General features: G+C 42.1%; 1 protein-coding gene across 1 annotated transcript in view; it reads left to right on the forward strand.

The window, feature by feature from the left end:
• Window positions 1–20,972, forward strand: part of FBP2 (fructose-bisphosphatase 2) — a 52,587-nt gene that overhangs the window by 14,807 nt on the left and 16,808 nt on the right. The window contains exons 4-5 of the mRNA XM_004440809.3: window positions 6,858–6,998; window positions 11,066–11,203. Coding sequence (XP_004440866.1) covers window positions 6,858–6,998; window positions 11,066–11,203 — 279 coding nt within the window. The remainder of the gene's footprint in view (window positions 1–6,857; window positions 6,999–11,065; window positions 11,204–20,972) is intronic.

Below are 20,972 nucleotides of genomic sequence, written 5' to 3' on the forward strand. Positions count from 1 at the left end.
GAACAGAATAGAGAACCCGGAAGTGATGTCGCATAATTTATGGCTAACAGATTTTTGACGTTTCGAAAGCAATTCAGTGGAGGAAGGAGTCTTCTCCACAAATGGTACTGGAGCAATTGTATATCCACAGGCAAAAAAAAAACAAGGTACCTCAACCTAAGCTTCAAAGCCTATACAAAAATCATCTCAAAACAGAATATAGGTTTAAATATACAACTTTAAAACTTTTACAGTAAAGCATAAGAGAAAATCTCCAGGAACTAGAACTTGGTGCAGAGTTCTTAACATGACACCAAAAACACAATGCATAAAAAAACAAAAATATGTTAATGGACTTCGTCAAAATTAAAAACTTTTGCTCTGCAAAAGACTCTGTTAAGAGGATGAACATACAAGCTACAGGATGAGAGAAAACATTTGCAAACCACATGTCCAACAAAGGACTCATGTTTAGAATATAAAAGAACTCTTAAGACTCAAAGTAAAACACTCCAAACAATCCAATTAGAACATGGGACATGAAGAGACATGTCACTGAATAGGTGAAAATAAATTTCTTGGCAAATAAGCACGTGAAGAGATGTTCAACATCACTAGCCATTAGGGAAATGTGAAGTAAGACCATAAGGAGATATCACTACACACCTTAATGAACACCTGAAATAAAAAATAGTGACAAGACCAAATGCTGGCAAGGATGCAGAAAAACTACATCTCTCATGCATTGTTAGTGGAACTGTAAAATGACCTAGCAATTCTGGAAAAGTTTGGCAGTTTCTTTAAAACAAAACAAAACAAAACAAAAAACAAAACATAAAAACTAAACATTCACCTACTGTAGGACTCAACAATTGCACTCCTGGGCATTTATCCCAGAGAAATGAAGACTTACATTCACACAGGAACCTGTACATGATTGTTCATAGCAGCTTTATTTGTAATAGCCCATAATTGGAAATAACCAAAATGTCCTACAATAGGTGAAAGGTGAAACAAATGGTGACACATCCATACCATGGAGCACTCCTGAGCAATAAAATGGAACAAACTATTGATACACGCAACAACTACAGTGGATCTCCAGGGTGTTATGCTGAATAAAAAAAGCTGATTTCAAAAGATCGCAAACTATCTGATCCCATTTATGTAATTTTCTCAAAATGACATATTTACAGAGATAGAGAAGAGATCAGTGTTTGCCAGGGTCAGGGATGGGGGGAGGGATAGCATGAGGAAGTCTGTGGTGATGGAATAGTTCTGTGTTGTGATGTGGTGGTGGGCACATGAATCTAACATCTGATAAAATGGCACAGAGCTATATACACACTTGATACTAATGTCAGCTTCCTGGTTTTGATATTGTACTCTAGTAAAATACATAAAATGTAACTATTGGGGGAAATTGAGTGAAAAGATCTCTCTGTGTTATCTGTGCAACTTCCTGTGAATCTATAATCGTTGTTAAATAAAAAGTTAAACAAAATTTTAGGAAAAACCTAAACTTTAAACAATAGAGATTGATTAAATTTGGAGGTGCCCAAGCAATAAGAATATCCAGCATGCTCATGGTAAAGTATGTATGCATGTATATATATATATGTATGTGTATAAACTTGTGTGTGTGTGTGTGTGTGTGTGTGTGTGTGTGTTAATTAAATGCAACAACCATGGGCCAGATTGTACTAGGTGGTAAGAAAACAGACATGAACAAGACAGTCAGTCCCTGCTGCCATGGAGCTTACAGTCTATTTAGGAGGTCAGACATTAAACACACTAATAAAATTGTGTTGGGAGCTTTAGAGGGGAAACACTGAGTGCTATGGCATGGAGTACCTGGAAGACCAAGCATGAGGTCAGGGAAGGCCTCCATGGGGAAGACAGTGTTTCACCTGAGACTTGAAGGCTGAGTTCAAGGGCAGAGGGCCATTCTGGCTAGGAAGAAGGGCCTAGGCAGAGTCCTGGAGCCCAGGTGCAGGGTGGAATGTTCAAGAAGAAAAGAGAAGCTCAGTGTTGCTGTGATGTAGGGCCTGGGTGGGTGGGCATGGAGAAGGGTGTTGGATGAGACTGGTCAGCCAGCAGGGGCCAGATAATGGAAGACCTGATAAAATGAGTTAAGAATATTGGATGTCAAGGCAGTGGGAAGTCAGTGAAATGTTTTAAGGAGAGAAGTGACATGGATCCAAGCAGAGCAAAGATGGAGTGGAGGGATCAGGCAGGGGGTGATGGTCTCTAGGACCAAGTGGTGGTGAGGAGAGAGAGGGGGGCAAGGATCTGTGAAGAGTGGCTGCTAGGATTGACTGGACTTAGTGACTGAGTGGAGGTCATGGGTGAGGCGAGGAGGGTGGTCAGGGAAAGAGAGGGGAGGGTGACTCCCAGGTTTCTACTGGGCAGATGATGGTGCCATTTGCTGAGATGGGAGGCAATGAGAGAAGAGCAGGGATTTTGAGAGGCGGGGTGAGACGGAGCAGATGAATTCTGTCTTAGACGTGCTGAGCTTGAGGCATCTGTGGGATACCTGCGTAGGGATGTCTACTGGGCAGGTGGCTCCAAGGCTGGGCTCTCAGGGGAGAGAAGATGGAGGTCGGGGAGGCATCGGCACCTGTGTGGGGCCTGGAACTCTGGTTGTGGATGAGATTGCCGAGGAGTGTGTAGGATGAGAAGAGGAGAGAGCTTTATTAGTTAGGACTCTGCTATAAATGGCAGGGATGGATCAGGAAACCCTAAGGCAGGAATATGGCCAGCCTCAGAGAAGGCCTGGACCAGATAACAGTCAGGCCAGGAGAGAGCTCTTTCCCTCAAAGTCTCTCATCTTGCTTTCTTGCCATGTGGCCACTTCACCCCTTCCTCTCTCTGTGGACCAAGTTTTCTCTGATTCTCTCTGGCCAATGGCAGAAAAAAGATGGTCACCCACAGCTCCCACGTAGACCTCAACTGGAATGTTTTAGCTCCAAATCCAGATTTCTGGAATAGAGACTGTGATTGAGCCAGTTTGGGTCAGGAATCTATCCCAGACCCCATTAAATTTGTGTGTCTCAGTGCAGCTGAGAGTCCCCTCTTTAGATAGCACAGGAATTAAGAAAGTTCGTTTTTCACTGGTTAGATACCCCAAGGGCTGAGGAGGAGCCGGGAGGAGCACTGACATTTAAGGGGTAGGAAGAAGAGGAGTTGGCAAAAGCAAATGAGAAGGCACAATTAGAGAGTTGGGAAGAAGGCCATGTAAGTGTTCCTGGACCCAGTTTCAATGTGTGGAGTGGGAGATTTCCCATACAGCGCCACACAGTTCTTGAATACAGCAGAGTGTCCAAAAATTCAACTGAATTCAACTCAATTCTGCCACTATCTACCCAGAAATAGCATCAGATTCCACAAGTTAAGGATTTAGTTCTACAAGACTGCCCTTCTCCCACCGCTTCAGATGCCAGTTACAAGCCCAGGCTGTTACCTGTGCTTCTGACCAAATGGCTATAGAATGGAGGTTCCAACAACCTTTCTTTGGGTTTGATTAATTTGCTAGAGTGGCTCCCAGAACTCAGAGAAACAATTACTAGATTACCAGTTTATTATAAAAGGATATAACTCAGGAACAGCCAGATGGAAGAGATGCACAGGGCAAGGTATGTGGGAAAGGATGTGGAGCTTCCATGCCCTCTCCAGGCGTGCCATTCTCCCTGCATCTCCCTGTGTTCACCAACCTGGAAGCTCTCCAAACCCTGACCTTTTGGGTTTTTATGGAGGCTTCATTACGTAGGCATGATTGATTAAATCATTGGCCATTGGCAATTAATTTAACTCCAGCCTGTTGCCCCTCTCCCGAGGTTGGGGGGTGGGACTGAAAGTTTCAACTCTCTAATCACGTGGTTGGTTCTGTTGGCAACTAGCCCCCATCCTTAGGTGTTTTCCAAAAGTCGCCTCATTAACGTAACAAAAGACACCTTTATCACTCTGAACACTTAGGAAATTCCAAGGGTTTTGGGAGCTGTGAGCCAGGAACCATGGATAAAAACCAAATGTATATGAGAAATTATTTTGACCATCTGAATGACCGAATATATATTTCTTATAAATCACAATATCTCAGGCCAGAAAATAGGAACGTGGACAGAAGCTCAGGAGAGATGCATCTCAAGAAGGAGACAGCAGCCAATGGATCCAGTGCTGCCGAGAAATCACTCAAGAGGACTGGAAAGTGTGCACCTGATTTAGTAGATGGGGTCATATCTGGCAGCCTACAGTGAGGAGAGAAGGAAGATAACCAGTGTAGACAGGTATTCTAGATTCCAGGATCTAGATGAAGACAGAGATAGCTGGAGGGAATAGCTGGAGGGAAGTCTTGGGATCTAGAAAGTATTTTTTTTTATTTTTTAAGGCCAGGGAGTTCTGCTTGTAATTAAAAGCCAGTGAAGCCAGTGACGGAGGAGTGGTTCTCTCTAAGCCACAGTGCAGGGTCCTGAGGACCAAGGAGAGGGTGCGATGCTGAGCGGAGGCTGCAGGATCACTGCTCAGAGAAAGGAAATTCTCTAGGCTGGGAGAAATTGGCAGAACAGAACTCCAGTTTTGTACACAGAAAATATGATCTTTCTGCTGGCTGAACGAAGGTGTTTCAGAAGCTTCAATGGGGAAGACTAGAGATTTTAATAAAAAATCTAATAGTGCCTTTGCCCTCCACTTTTCTGAAGGTCCTTAAGATATCATGCTTTAGAACAGTGGTTCCCAACCTTTAGCATGCATCAGAATCGCCTGGAGGGCTTCTGAAAACACAGATTGCAGGGCCCCAGCCCAGAGTCTCTGATTCTGTAGTTCTAGGTGGGGCCTGAGAATGTGCATCTCTAACAAGATCCCAGGTGATGCTGATGCTGCTGGTCCACTTTAGAGAATCACCACTCTAGGGCCTGGTTCTCAGAATCCTCATGTGGCCTAGGAATCTGGAAATAGAACCAATTTATTGAACACGTGCAGGTTGGATGAAAATGTAATTAGTTGCAAAAAAAAAGTGTTAGAAAGAATGCAAGATTGTGAAAGTAAGGAAAAATTATTAAAGGGGACATGCCATTTTTAAAGAAGGAGAAGGTTTGGTTTTACAATAAAACTGTCAGGATGTTACTAGCAAAGGGCAAACTGGCCCCACATTCCACGACAGTGCTGAAAAGGATGCTGGCTTAGTATCAGGAGACGGGGTCCAGTCTAGCTTTATCACTCACTGGTTCCAAGATGTTGTGTGAGTACCTTTCTGACCTCTATCCCTTCTCTTTCAGATGAGCATTAGAAAGCCTCTCCATTGTTTCACAAAAGTCCCATAATGTGCAAGTACTTTGAAAGATATAAAGGCCCATATAAATACAAATTACTATTTTACCCTTAAGAAGTTATTCCTCAGGAGAATTAAGTAGCATATTTCCAACGTGTGAATAATATTTGGGTTCACACTCTTATTCTATTTCCTATTTACATAATTACTAAATGTGTCTTCGTAATTTTAAAGCTATTTCTTTCACTTTCATCACTTTCAAATTCTTTGGAATTTCTGCTCATCGGGAAAGTTCTATGTAGTATTTCCAGACCTGTGTGGTAGCTAAAGACTCATTGGTGTCTAGAGAGAACAGAGTGTAATTAAATAGAGCACAGCATAGCTGTGCCAGAAAACAGACAGTAGAGAATCGAATGACTCAGAAGCAGTGAGGCCAACAATTTCTAATTTAACCCTTGCACACCGAGCACCACCATCTTCAGGTGTGATGGTATGTGAAGTGAGTTTGGAGCCTCAACATATGTCATACGCATCTGCCATAGTCTGTGCAGCTGAATCTATCTGGATCTTTTGATATGAAAATAGTTGAGTGAAGTCTGCCCACCCATGCACCTCTCCTGCAAAGCTCCTCTCACATGGGCCATCCATAATGATGTTAACTACGGAACCAGAGCCCGAGTGTTTGTCCAGAATTCTCCCCCTCCCTCAAGGGTTTGTGTGTAGTCAGAATCCCAGATGAAGGTGGAGAAAGAACTGAGCATACCCTCCACTCCCTCCTCCACCCTAGCTCAGCTAACCATTGTCCCAAATTTATAAGATTGGATTCGCTTGCCTTTTAGAGCCCAAGGAGGTGGGGAGGGAAGGAAGGGAGGGAAGTCAAGACATACGGGGACAGTGGGTTATGAAATCGAGTCTCAGCTGCGGCCCTGCCCCTCCATAAAGAGATTTGCCGTTTCTTCCTCAGCATCCCCGCCTTGTCCTGTCTCTCTGAGTTCCCACTCACATCATCACTGTTAGTGCTGCTATGCCAATGAGAAAAGCTTCCTCAAGAAACCACTCAGAAGTGTAGCAGGGGTTTTGGAGGGGGCCAGGGACAAGGCCATCAAGGGGCAGAGGTGGGGCTATGAAGAACCAGGCTAAGCTGCCCGCGTTTGACTCCAGCTCTGAGATTTCGTGATGTTGATGAGTTATCCAATCGCTCAGGCTCCAAGTTCTTCGTCTGAACACTGGAGATGATCAAGATACCTACCTCAGAGGATACTGCATAAAATCAGAGCTCAGTGATCTTGGTCGTTATTATAGTGGCTAAGAAGCATGGCTTGTGATAATTAAGAGAGGCTGTGGTTTTAGCATCTTAGAGTGCTTTTCTTGGCAGGATGCAGACAAATGTGTTCAGAAAACAGGAAGAAATCAAAGCACAGGCTTTGCAATGGTTCAGCTAGAACCATTTGTTGACGTGGCAACTCGTTTCCTCCAGATGCCTTTGCTGCAGCTTGAAATTCTGACAACTGTACTTCTTTTAGTGGTTCAAGAAGATCTGAGGTCCAGGCCTCTGACAAAGGGTTCTCTCCAGAGACAAGGATGCACCATGTTTCTCTCCTCTCTTCTGCAGACCTCGGAGGACGAGCCTTCTGAAAAGGATGCCCTGCAGCCTGGCCGCAATATCGTGGCTGCAGGCTATGCGCTCTACGGCAGTGCGACCCTGGTGGCTCTTTCCACTGGGCAAGGAGTGGACCTCTTCATGCTTGACCCAGTAGGTACCCCATATGGCTGCGTCAGCACTTGGGACTGTGTGGGCCTCTGTGTTTTAATTCCAGTCCCCTGGGTTAATTTCCTGGTCATCCATAATACTTTCTTCTAGGGCCAGATTGCCAGAGAGTCTAGTTTGGGAAGTCAACACCATCATCAAAAAACATTAAGGATCACTGTCCAAGTGAGGGCATTTGAGGGTTCTACAGGGTCAGTGGTATCACCTCAGTCCCTGTCCTTAAGGAGTTTATTATCCAAAAATGCATTCAAACTCTTTGGTTTATGGGAATACAATGATTGAAGAATCCCAATGCTGCCAATATCCAGACATAAATAAGGATTCTTTAAGGATGGACATGTTCTGTAATCTGTGCCGTCAATACGTTAGCCACCAGCCTTGGGTGACTATTGAACTCTTGCAATGTGGTTAGTGTGACTGGAAACTGGGTCTTGAAATTTTATTTCATTTTAATTAACTTATATAGCAACATGTGACTAGTGGCTACCCTATTGGATAGAAAGGGTTTGGAGGACTTCCCCTAATATGTACGTTCTTCCCAATGGGAGAGCGACTGGTAGAAAGTGACTGGTTTTATCAGGTTCTGTGTTATTCTCCACACTTTCCACAATGAGAAAATGCTCAGTAGTAGAAGGGGAAGAAGCACAACTTCTGGGTAGATGAGAAACATGATAGCACAATGCTCACTGAAGGAAGAAATAATTGGATAAAGACACAAGAGTTCAAAAAATAAGGCTGAGCCTTCCTGGCAAGTGTATGTTAAAAATGTTCAGATGAAATTTTGGAAAATATTTGTAACTTAGAGAATTTCTCTTTTAAATGCTGGATGCCTTGCCTGTCACTTGTGAACTGCTTTGCCAAATATAGTCAGGTCAGTGAAAATTTGAATGATTTTGACCAAAGGCCATTTTAAAGTTTCCAGTGTTCAGTGAGTCTAAAGTAATTGTTCAGTATCTCAGTTTAATTGAGTTCACTGAGCATCTGCTCTGTCCTAAAGCACCGTTCTAGGCAGTGGAGATGCAGCACTGATCAGACAGACAGACATTCCAGCCCTCGTGAAGTTTCCATGCTGGTGCATGTGTGTGGAGAGAGGGAGGTTAGAAAGATTCAAAACAGATGGAGTTAAACTAAACTTTATAGTATGGAAAGTTGGTAACTTTTCAAATACAAACTTTTCACATGTAAACCCATCAGATCAAAACCCATTGCTGCGTCAGTCTGCTGATGCCCTAATTTCTCCTTATTTTCCAAGAAGCAGGCAAAACTCCAGAAATTCTATGGTTCATAAATATTACATTCAGACAATAAGACAACTTTTCTTAAATTGTTCTAGAATAATAGCTGACAGTTATATAGTGCTTATTAACTGTTGGGTAGAGACCTGTTCTAAGCAGTTTACATCAATTGGTGCATTTAAACCTCACAGCAGCCCTAGGTAGGTGCTACTGTTGTTCGAATTTTCAGGTGAGGAAAGTGAAGCACAGAGAGGGTAAGTAACTTGCCTAAGGTCACGCTAGTAACTGGTGGAGCCATGAGTCACACTCGGGCAGTCTCGTGCTTAACTATAATACCAGACTGAATTTTGAGTGAACTGCTCTTGATTGCAGGCAAAATATCTCCAAGAACATTCTGAGGTGGTTCTAAATGCAATAGGGAGGTCCTTTGGCTCAGGGTCCAACTGAAGGGTTCTACAGACACAGCCCACACTTTCCACCTTCAGTCACGACAGGAGGGCGCAGTCTTGACCAAGGCAGGCCCCAGAGCTTGTCTACACATCTGATCTCTGTTTATTAGCCTGAAAACCTTTTAGAGCACATCACTCTGCTAAAAAGGACATTTGAGTAAAAGCCACTGTAGAAGCTTAGGGCCTGTTTGGGAGGTTGACTTCAAGTTGCAGTAGCTTATGGCAGTTGTCACAGATGGAAATACCATGGAGGGTGGCCAGCAGGTTACTCGGGCAGGGCCTCACAGGACAGAGTCCCTTGGTGGGTCCAGCAGAGCCTGTTTGCGGGGCTGGTAATTTGATTTTGTCAGAGTACCCATTTTGTTCAGGCACAGAGGGACCACCTCATGTTAACCAAACTCTGAGTTGTAGTATAAATCACAATATCAAGGCATTCATTTACAAACAAGAGTTATTGTTGCTGAGTGACAAGGATCTGGTGCCTGATAATCAGGTCTCTTCTCAAAGTGTGTGGGAGGCCATTTTAATAATCAGTGGTGGTTAGTGATCACGCAGTCAGAACAAAGGAATATATTTTCCAGGTTAGGGTAAGACTCTGTGACCATCTCTGTTCCACAATAGGGAACAACTCTCCAGGGGCCTGAGCATCCCCATCCGCAGGCCAAGGAGCGGATAAACAAGTAACGGCCATTGTTTAGATAACAGTTGTGATAAGCAAGAGAGAAAAGGACCCTGGGTCAACTAAGTAAAAGATATTACTGCATTGATGGGAAAGCTGAGGATGCAGGCTGGAATGGGCCTAGGGGACCAGGAAGCAGGAATCACAGGAGTGGTCTTGCAGCATGGCCAGTCTGGTCTGGACACCCTTGATTCTGTGCCTCTTGCTCAGGTTTCAGATGCCAGGGAGGAGTATCTAATTTGCCAGGCTAAGTCAAGCTGACCTTGGGCTGGAGGAGGCTCAGATCAGAGTCTTCCTAGAGTGCATCCAGAGTTAATTCTTCAAAGGAAGTTAGGAAGTGGAGCTCCATGCTGGGCTGCTCCAAAGCAACAAATGTCCACAGCAAAGTTACTAAAGCTCATGACCAGAGACCATCAAGAACATACCTATAATAAGAAGATGTTGAGTTTACTGAGCAAGGGTGAAGGCGCTCTACAGGAGGCGAGAGGGTCGTGCTAAGAGGGGTTGGGATGGGCTTATTATAACACATGGGCTTTTGCTTGATGATTCCAAGGAGGATTTGAGAAAGAGAGGGTCAGTTCCAGAGTGAGTGTTGTCTAGCAGTGGGTACAATTAATGATTATATATTTCAATAATTTTTCTCTGGGAGGTGGGAAGATTAAAGTGAGGGTAGAGAGTTATTGGTAGAGAAGCAGTCATCACTCACATTTGGCAGAAGAGAGGAATGTTCAGCTATTTTTGCGGTTGCTGAGTATCCTCATCACTGTCTTATTTCAGACATGATCAGCGTGGCCTTGTCTCTACATTCTGGGAGTGTTGTCTATGTCCATTAGGAACCTTCTAGTCTTGCTGCCATCTTAGGAGATTTTCACTTTCTCAGTTTTCGAAGTTCATCAAAACTGATTAGATTTCCAGGCCCTGATTTCCCTCCTAGTGACTTAGAGAGACTTCCAGCCTTTCAAGGGGATAGCTGCAGCTAGCTAATCACATCCATGGGGACCGATATCACCAACACTCAGATAAAGGGGTGCCTGAGGGATGTCTTGCAGATAGTGACCACAGTGGCTACAATTTTATTAATAATTCTGAGGATTTCTTTAATTTTTATCAACCAATCATTATGCCAAGTAAATATAGTTTCTTCTGTATCTCTTCTGAAGAAATTTCTTCTTTTCTCATCTAAGAATTGTTGGGGTACTAGGAACTTTTAATGGTTTCCAAGATTGAGTCATTAAGATAAACAAAATAACTGGAGCACAGACTAGTGTCAAACTGCATCTCCCACCTTTATGACAAATCCCATCCCAAAATTTCCTCTCATGTTGATGGCCCAGATCTTCCTGAAACATTAGGAATTAACTGAGGATGAGAACTTGGGGGATAAATACAGCTAATTTCCTTGTAAATGAGTAGCCTAGCTCACAGTGAAATTTACAAAGGAAACTTTCCCTGTTACCTTTGAATCATTTGATCTCTTGTTTTATTACTGCTCCTGTCAGGCTCAGTGTTGTCACTGTTCTATATACAACTTATAAAACACTGCTGGACAGGCTGCAGAGGAACTTGGCAAACCCCTGAGTTCTTCCGCAAGTCACATCTTCTAACACACTCTGATCGTTGTGGAGTGTGCTAATGGCTTCTGTTTCCTGGTGTCTCTCTTCTTTCTGGTGTTTCTCTTCATCTCTCTAGGCTCTTGGTGAATTTGTCCTGGTGGAAAGAGATGTCAAGATTAAAAAGAAAGGAAAGATTTACAGCCTTAATGAGGGCTACGCCAAGTATTTTGACGCTGCCACCACGGAATATGTGCAGAAAAAGAAATTTCCTGAGGTGAGTGAAGAAAGCCTACAGCAATAGCTGGGAAAATGCTTGTCTCAGTGGGTTTCTGTTTTGGAGGTGGCTTTAGGGGACTGGTTGAAAGAGGTTAGTGCTACTGTTTATGGCTCTGGTCAGTATGAGAATGGTAGACTCTGCCTTTCTTCATAAGCAATCAATATTATTTATAGCTAATCTTTTATATGCTCTAATATGAGGATGTAGGGGAGGAAGACATATCCTCTACCCACTCTAGGTCCTTCTGGCTGGGCTAGGAATTAAAATCACATGAGTCAGAATAACAGGAGAAAATCAAACAAAGCTTTATAACATATGTACATGGGAGAGACTCAGGAAAAACTGGGTAACTTGCCAAAATGGTGGAGGCTATCATCTTAAATACCATCTTCAGCTAAAGACAAAGGAGGATGTTGGGTGTGGGGGGAGTCAGTTATGGGAGATTACCAGAAAAGCACAGTAAACAAGAGTAAGATTATTGTGCAGATTTAAATCCTAGTCTTCTGCATTGATAAGAGTTTCTAGAGATAAGGTCATCCCCCCTTCTTCCTGGTACAGAGAGGGAAATACATTTACAAATGGAGATATCCCTTATAAATGTAAATGTCTCTTACAAAGGATAACTTCTACTTTTAGAAGTTATCTAAAAACCAAAGTTATACTTTGGTTTTCAGAGCTTTGATAAGAATGGGCTTAGCAAGGACCCTCCCAGTCTATCAATACACAGAGTTATCTATCTGGGGACAGGCCTTCTATCCTAAATTTCTTTTAGGCAGTTGGTGGGGGGGGCAGTCAAAGTTTCTTTCAGCATCTTTTGTTCTTGAAAATAATCAAGGCAAAGAGATATATTTTGAGGTGGCCAATTCTGATCCCCCACAAGGGCCTTGTGTTTATCTCACGTTTTAGGAAGCTCTTTGGCTCTCAATGTGATCACTGAGTTCTGGACTTCATATGGCTATTAATACAGCCCAAACAATCCATTAAGTACGTCCACCACACAAAGAGAGCTTTTAAGACAGGTATGGGAGCAGAGTCAAAGAAGTTCCAGATCGAGTGTGTAAAGTCTGGCCTAAATTGGAAGTGGAGCAAAAGCTTATTTACAAGTGGGATCCTCTCTCACTAAATTCTGGGGGACATCATAAAAGAGCCCCTTTTTTATACGGTGGAAAGGCAGTGGGGTGGTGTGCCAGCCTGGCTGCCCTTAAAGCTCCTTGTGAACTCCACGGAAAAAGAGCTCAGGATTCCATGGGACCAGGTGGCACTCAGTCAACAGGATGCTGGGACCTGGCTTTGCTGCCTCAAACTGCAGTTTCAAGAGCTTTCTTCTTTCTTTCTTTGCTTTTTACGCAAAATTCTCAGAAGTGCAGTTTCCTGTACCTTTTCTTTGTAGGGTAGTATTTTGCCATAGTGAACAAATTGGTCAGATGTCTTGAGGGCAAAAGTAACATGATATGAATTGTGAGGTTGATAAAATCAAAATTATTTACAAATTCCCAGTCTTGGAAATGGTTTCATAGTGGTTCCAATTCTAAGCTAAAAAGTCCCTCCTTTAGAACCCATAAAGGAAGATATTTATTTTACCACTAAAAACCAAAACTCCTATGCAAAAAACATACCATAAATCTTTTTAAAGGAGAAGTTGCAAACTGAGAAAAAAGTAATCACCACATATATGATTGACGACAGGAGAACAGTCTGACTTCACGAGGACCCCTTATAAATCATGACACAAGGATGAGCACCAAACAGAAAACCAGGCAGGGGGTGTGACCATGCATGTCATGGGAGGAATGTCAGTGTCCAGTCAGCACATGGGAAGATGCTAATAAAAAGGAAATGCAAATTAAAATGCAATATCATTTCTACATAGGAGGTTGGCAGAGATTTAAAAGATAAATAGTGCTCAGGGGTGTGGGAAAATAAATACTCCGATAAATTGTTAATGAAAATATAAATGTCACAACCTTTTGGAGAGCAATCTGGCAATGTGATTTCAAATATTAAATATCCCAAACTTTTGACTCAGCCGTTTATCCTAAGTTCCTGCAAGAATTTATCCTAAGGAACTGATAGGTCAAATTAAAAAAAGGTAAACGTACAAGGGTATGTTATTGCAGCATTGTTTATAACAACAACAAAAGAAACTATTGAAGTATCCATCAGTCAGAGCTGGTTAATATATTATGGGGTGTCCACAATATTCCAGTGAAATATTTTGCTAGACATCTATTCATCCATTAGAAGGGTAAATCCTCTTTTATATTGGTAGTGGGAAACATATCCACAAAATATTAAGTGAAAGAAATGGCTTACAGAACTAAATATAATCTCATATATATATGTGTATGTATTTATACACCTGAATATACATAGTATGTATATATGTATAAAATCTCTTCAAAGAATGTGCCATCTTGTTAATAGTGGTTTCTGGGGCCAGCCTTGTGGCTTAGCGGTTAAGTGCGCGCGCTCCGCTACTGGCGGCCCGGGTTTGGATCCCAGGCGCGCACCAACGCACCGCTTCTCCAGCCATGCTGAGGCCGCTTCCCACATACGGCAACTAGAAGGATGTGCAACTATGACATACAACTATCTACTGGGGCTTTGGGGGAAAAAAGGAGGAGGATTGGCAATAGATGTTAGCTCAGAGCCGGTCTTCCTCAGCAAAAAGAGGAGGATTAGCATGGATGTTAGCTCAGGGCTGATCTTCCTCACACACACACACACACAAAAATAGTGGTTTCTGGAAGTTGAGATTATAGAGTTCTTCCTTTTTCTCTATATTGTGTGAATATGTGCAATGATCACATGTTATTGAAAAATAGATCATTCCAATTCTCTTTATAGAAATTATTACAAAACCATTGTCATTTGAAGAGGCAATCGAAGAGTATGCAACCAAAAAATTTAAGAGAAAAAAGTATATCAGGTAGTTGATTAATAGAATTACTATATTCTTTTCCTGGATTTTATGATGTTTAATATAGTATTAATCAGCTTTTTAAAATTTGTAATATACAACATATGTCTTCTTCTATTTTAAATAAATATTCACTTTTGCACCTAAAAAAAGGAAAATAGATCATTCCATTTTGAAAACGAAATGAGCACTATTCATCTTTTAAATCTTTGCCAATCCTTCTCCTTTCTCTCTTTATCTCCTCCTCTTCTCCTATTTCCTGGCAGCACTGATTCCCCAGGGGGTTGGGGTAAGGGCAGCCCCTCCTCACTCGGTATTACCCAGAGAGATTTTTCCAGCCGTGTGCACATCCCATCACCCCAACAGGAAGAGTCAGAGATTTAGGTTCTAGTCTCTTCTGTCAACTGGGCAGGTGACAATGTGCAAGTCGCTTGACCTCTTTGTAAAATTGGAATCCCTAGAAGATATTTAAGATCCTTCCCAGTTCCATTTTAACTTTATCTCCTTCCAAGTACAACTCTCTATTCTTTTAAAAAATTTTCTGTCTTATGTCCTTTCCCATAGCCCAGCTTAGATATTTTGACTAAGGCTAGAAAAAGGACACTAGTATTGTAAGATAAAGCTCCTCTTTCCACTTTTACAAAGCCAAGCAAATACCTTAAGAGGACCTACAGAATTTCCCAAGAGATGCCCTACAAGTAAGAAAAGTCCATTAGGCCAGTGTTTTTCAAAAATTTTTGACTGTGACCATTAATAAGAAATGCGTTTTACATCTAATTCAGAAGACACGTGCACAAGCACGCACACACACATGCACACACACAACTGAAACGAGTTCAACTGCCTTACTAGTTAGTCTACTGCACTCTAATATATGTTTTCATTCTTTCCTATTCTGTTCTGTTCCATTCCATTTGTTAGATTCCCTTTCATTTGCACAAACATGCTAGTAATGACCCATTAAATGGATTTTATGACCCATTAATGGATTTCCATTCACAGTTTGAAAAAGTGCTGCGGTAGGCAGCTTCTTAGACGTTTCACTGGGTCTTAAAATTAATCTACAGATTCAGAATGGAGACGCTAAAATAAAAATAAAATAATGAGAAATATATACATTAGATATAGAATAAGTTAACTTTACTCAGATAGCCCATTAGATTGGCTTACTTCTTCTTGTAACCAGTATGTTGAACAAGTAAGACTTGTGTATTATAATGTAAAAAGTAGGAGTTTTTTTTATCTCCTCCTCACTCTTCAAAATTTGTTCAGTGGGGTAGTCCCTCTTCTGCTCCTAGATGCACATTTAGAGAGTTTCCATGACTCTTGGTCACTCTTAGAAAATAGAAAGTCTGGTCATCACTTACATCATAAAAATGTTAGACTATTAAGCCCAATATGTTAATCAACATTTCAATATTGATTTAAAGATGAGACCCTACCTCTGTCCTTAGCCTGAGAGGAATTGTTTGGTCTCTAGGAGGTTTTGGTTTTGCTTGCTTGCTTTTACATAAAATCCCTTAGAAGTTCTGTAAATTGAAGATTAGGGTTTAGTTGGATCTGGCCTCTAAAAGCTTAGTCTAATATGGAACATATCAGGAGACCAGTGTGAATTCTTGGTAATTTTCTCAGTCAATGCCCGGGAGTCCTGGGAGGGATTTTCTTCGTGATGTAAAGGCAATAATTATTTTGACTGAAGTGGTGTGTGGTGTTGGGAGTGCTTGATTCTGTCTGATAAGACAAACAGAGATACAATGAAACATAAAGTCAGATTCCAGAAGCTCCACCTATGGATATAGAAAGAAATTTTGACTTTGGACAAATGGGGATATCCTCAACAGAGTGGTGGGCACCCTCCTGGGCTGTGGTAGAGGGAGGATGGAGGGAGGGAAGAGGGGACTTCAACCGGGAAGCACAGTTTGGGACTGAGCAGCTGATGCCCAGAAGACAAGGAACCTGAATGAAATAGACATCAGGCATGTGGGCTCTAGAGGCAGATTGCCCAATTCAAATCCTGATTCTGATACTGTAGCTCTTTAAAGTCGTAATCGACATCAGCACTATTCAAAAGATCTTTCTGACAGGAGAGAAATGTTCTGTATCTGTGCTGTCCAATATGGTAGCCACTGGTCACATGTGGCTGTTGAAGGCTTGAAATGTGGCTAGTCTGACTGAGGAAACAAAATCTTCATTTTTCTTGATTTAAATTTAAATAGCCAAAGGAGGCTAGTGGCTACCATATTGGACAGCATAGGTCTAGAAGAAAGGGTATAAAAAGGTTAGCTGTCTGGCCCTGACCATTCTAGTTGTCGACCTAAGGACTGTTACCTTGGGTAGATCCATTCTGCTTAGGTAAGAGCAGGCAGTAACTGAGGGCCCAGGATGCAGGGGGTACAAGGACCAGGTGCCCCAGTGGGAGTGGGGAGGAGGAGTGAGTGACAGTAAAGAGATGGTAACTAGGCTAGTCCTTCTAGAGTGTGAGCTCTTCTCAAAAATGAGAAAATGTTTGACAGAAGAAGAATGCATTCCCTTGTCAGTGGTTATTCTCACTGCAAAAGTGAGAGGTCATTTTGTTAGCAGGAAAAGAACTCTGGAAATAACTTTGGAAAAGAAAAATGAGAGTGTAGAGGCTCAGAGCGTGGCCTGTGAGATCACTCTGCCTCCCTTCAAATTCTGGCTGTAGGACTGTAGGACTCAGTGAATATCTTCATTCTCTGCACTTCCATCTCCTTAACTATAAAGTGGGGATGATGGCAGCTTCTAATTCAAAGGGTTGTTGTAAGCATGGATTGAAAAAAAAATCCGTGAAAAATACTCAACACTTAGCACAAGGCTCAACATATTTTATCTATCATTATGACTCTACAAAGGACCGACTTTCAGACAGATTATCTGCTTGGGGAGAACAATGGGAGTGAAGTCATTTAATATACTTAAAGGCTTCTCCTGGGGCAGTTATGAGCACTGAATAGGATCCAGGTTTAACAGGCAGTTCATTTCCTTTCCTTCTATTGGCAGGGATTAAATGCCTGGGATGCAGCCTTTGCTGCATGCTGTTTGGACTTGATTGTAGTTAGAGGCACAAAAAGTGGAGAAAATGCACGTTCTCTCTTTAAAAGAGAGTCCCAGTCAAGCCTCGTTTGATTGCGAGTGGAAAAGGTTGTAGCAGTGCAACTGAGGCACTGAAGGTTGAGAATAAAATAATAGATGACTTTTAAAAGAGACCGCATCCCAAAGCATTTCCGGACAGGAGAGGGGACCTTGACACCAAGAGGCTGGAGGTATGCCGTCTGACCTGGAACAGGGTATGTGTATGTCTGCGTGTGTGTATACATGTGTATGTATGTGTATATGCGTGTGTGTGCTCGCGTGCGTGTGTATTTTGGGAGGGGAGCAGGGTGATGGTCTAGCAGAGTGGTGTTGCCCATTTCCAGGTGTCTATAGTCAGATGTTCTCAGTGAGGGAAACTTCCAGGAAACTGGGAGAGCCTCAGCTCTGGGAATCTGTCACACCCAGAGGGCACCAAGCAAGATTATATCAGTGCCAGTGAAGGAGACCTTTCCTGTCTCTCCCTCCCTTCCCAGCTCCAACCCTGAGAGGCCTGTGGCTGCCTCCAGGGGAACGGGGGAGGAGGACTCTTACTAGGCTGGGAAGTAGGAAAGTTCATAACGAGTCCCTTACCCACTGCCCTTTGTAACCTGAAGCAATTCTGAGCTGGGGGTGGGAGAAGTTTTAACTGTAAATGAAATTTGGAGGTTTGATGATTAATTTGGACTAGATATTTTAAGTTTTTAAAAGTAAGGTTTTTAATTGTGAAATAATCGTAGATTACAGAAAAGTTGCAAAGATAGGACGGAGAGTTTCCATATACTGTTCCTCCAGCTTCTCGCGTTGTTAACATCTTAGATTACTTTGGTACATTTGTCAAAACCAAGAAACTGACATTGGTATATTACTAATAACTAACCTTCAGATTTTATTTGGATTTCACCAGCTTTTCAAATATACCCTCTTTCGGTTTCAAGACTGAATCTGGTACTACCTGGTATTTTGTTGTCAGGTCTCTCCAGTTTCCTCTGGGCTGCGACAGTTTCTCATTCTTTCCTTATTTTTCATGACCTTGACAGTCTTGAGACGTACTGGCTAGGTGTCTTGCAGAATGTCCCCCAGTCTGGGCTTGGGGATTTTTCTCTCATGATTAGGTTGGTTTATGGGGACGTTTAAATTTTTGAACTAACATTGTCTTTGGACTTTGTTGGAAAGATATTGGGGTATTGCAGGAACCCAAGGGCAGGAACTCAAAACTACTCTCTCCTTATTGCCTCTGTCTCTCTGTCTGTCTCCATCTGTCTCTTCTTTCTGCCCTTTCTTTCTCTGCAGGCCCGCTTTCCCTGCTGAGCACAGAGCCAAATATGACTGGCCTAAGGACCCCCAAATTGCATCTCCTCAGTTTGAGGAGCCAGCTAATACTGACTGCCACACTGAGCATCCTCAGCAGAGGGAGTCAATCCAATAGGTCCATCAATCCAATAGGCAGGATCCCTCCCTTAGTCCAGTCAGCTAGAACCAGGGGTAGAGTCCCATACCACAAAGATGGCACCCAGAGATTCCACTTGGGACAGGAGTAGAAGTTCTCATAAAAAAATGATATAGCTGGGCAGACCCCCCTGCCCCCCCACCAAAGATGTCTAATATACTTAAAAGTTAACATAATAAAAATATTCACCATTAATCGAGCCCTGTCCTTATTTTGTATCAGGTCCTATGCTAAGTGGTTTATACACATTAGCTCATTTAGTTTTCACAAAAATCCTGTGAGATATTATTAGTCCCATTTTAATAATAACAAAACCAAGTGACAGAGAATTCAGCAATTTGTTCAAGGTCCTAGCCCTGGTGAACAGCAGATACTGGCTCAATATCCAGGTCTGTGTTTTTAATTACTGCTAATGAGTTGATACTTAACAGAACTGGCTAACGTGATGAAAACTGGTTCATGTAAGTAGAAAGATTAAGGGAATTGTCTCAGAAGAAACTGGACCGGAGAAATTCCTTGAGGGATCAGTCAGATTCGGATGGGAAGAGAGAAGGAGAGGAAATACTGTGAGAGAATAGTGATTAGTTTTCATACTTTGGGTTGTTCTTCAGTGTTGGAGGTGACCCCGAAATGCAGACCACAGCCAGTTGTAAAATTCAAAGAATTTATAATGTTGGGAATTATTAGTGATGGTGTCTTTTTAACAGTACATTACTAATACAAATTTTTACTTATATTTAGAAAATATTGCTAGCAGAAAAACTACGCAAGTGTATTAGTTATCTATTGTTGCGTTAACAAACTACCCCCAAATTAGGAGGTTTAAACAACAAATAGCTATTGTCTCACGGTTTCCATGGGTAAGGAATTCGGAAGCAGTGTGGCTGGGTGGTTCTGGCTCAGGTCTGTCTCATGAGGTTGCGTTCCAGACGTTGGCTGGGACTGCAGGCATCCCAAGGCTTGATTAAGACTGGAGGATTTGCTTCCAGGCTCATTCACGTGGCTGTTAGAAGGTAACTTGTTTCTTACTTGCTGTTGGCTGGAGGCCTTAGTTCCTCACCATGTGGGCCTCTCCTTAGGACATGGCAGCTGGCTTCCTCCAGAGCGAGTGATGAGAGAGAGAGAGAGAGAGAGAGCGCGAGCGAGCGAGCGAGCGAGCGAGCAAACAAGACCATGAATGACCAGGATGGAAGCTTCAGTGTCTTTTATAAGCTAATCTCAGAAGTGATTTACCATCTCTTCTGCCATATTCTCATGGTCATACAAACTAACCCTGGTACGTTGTGAGAGGGGACTGTATAAAAGTGTGAATGCCAGGAAGCAGGGATCATTGGAGACCACCTCGAGGGCTGGCTGCCATACCTAGGGTAAAAATTCATGTACCTTTTCTTACCAATAAATGACAAGAACTTTTGGAGACATGTTTCTCAGTGTACATACTTGAGAAGCAGATATCTGAATGGTAATATCAAAAAGTTAGAGGATAAAAATGTCCACATCCTTCTCTCTTTAAGAAGAATAAAAAGTTAATAGGAACAAGGTCATTTGAATAGTATCATAAGGCTTTTGAATTAGAAGAAATATTAGGAATCAAGAATTCCCCTTCCATCACTTTATAGGTGAGGCACAGTGAGATGAGTGAAGGCTCAGAGTCTCACAGGACAAGTCTCTTAAGGACAAAGCTGAATTTGGAACCCTGAGTCTTTAGTTTGCAAAGCTCTGTAGGTCTTTTTGGATTTTGAATGCAATATGCAATAATTTGTCCCCTGCTGTCAATTTCCTTTTCCTGAAATTCTCATACCCTATACTCAGATTTTTTTGTATAATTCTGTCTGAAGTCATTTCTATTGGGAATAATTAGAAAGCTAGCGACCTAAGGAATTAAGAATCGAAAAAGGAAGTAAACCAGAAGTCGAAGTTGAACTGGAGATTTTTGCAGTGATCCCTTAAAGAAATTAAAAGAAAATTAGGGAAAATAACCTGTGCTCCCTTTCCTCAGAAATCTCTGTGAAGAGAGAAAAGCAGAGATGAAAGTAGGAGAGGCTAGCATGATGGGCGTTGGCATGAAGCTGTTGCTTTCTTTTATTAAGTACTTTAGTTACTATTTTTAAATACTGAAAGGCCCAAAGAAGAAAATAATAAGTAGTCCTTAATGTTTCCACTTGATTAAAACTCTAATTTCTATTCCTGTTAATAAAATTCAAAAAGTAATATATCTCAAAAAGTTAAAAATAAAGTTACCATATGACCCAGCAATTCTACTCCTACATATAGACCCCAAATAATTGAAAACAGATATTCAGACAAAA

This window comes from Ceratotherium simum, chromosome 20 (genome assembly GCF_057802395.1).
Source record: "Ceratotherium simum simum isolate JZ-2026a chromosome 20, ASM5780239v1, whole genome shotgun sequence".
NCBI lineage: Eukaryota > Metazoa > Chordata > Mammalia > Perissodactyla > Rhinocerotidae > Ceratotherium > Ceratotherium simum.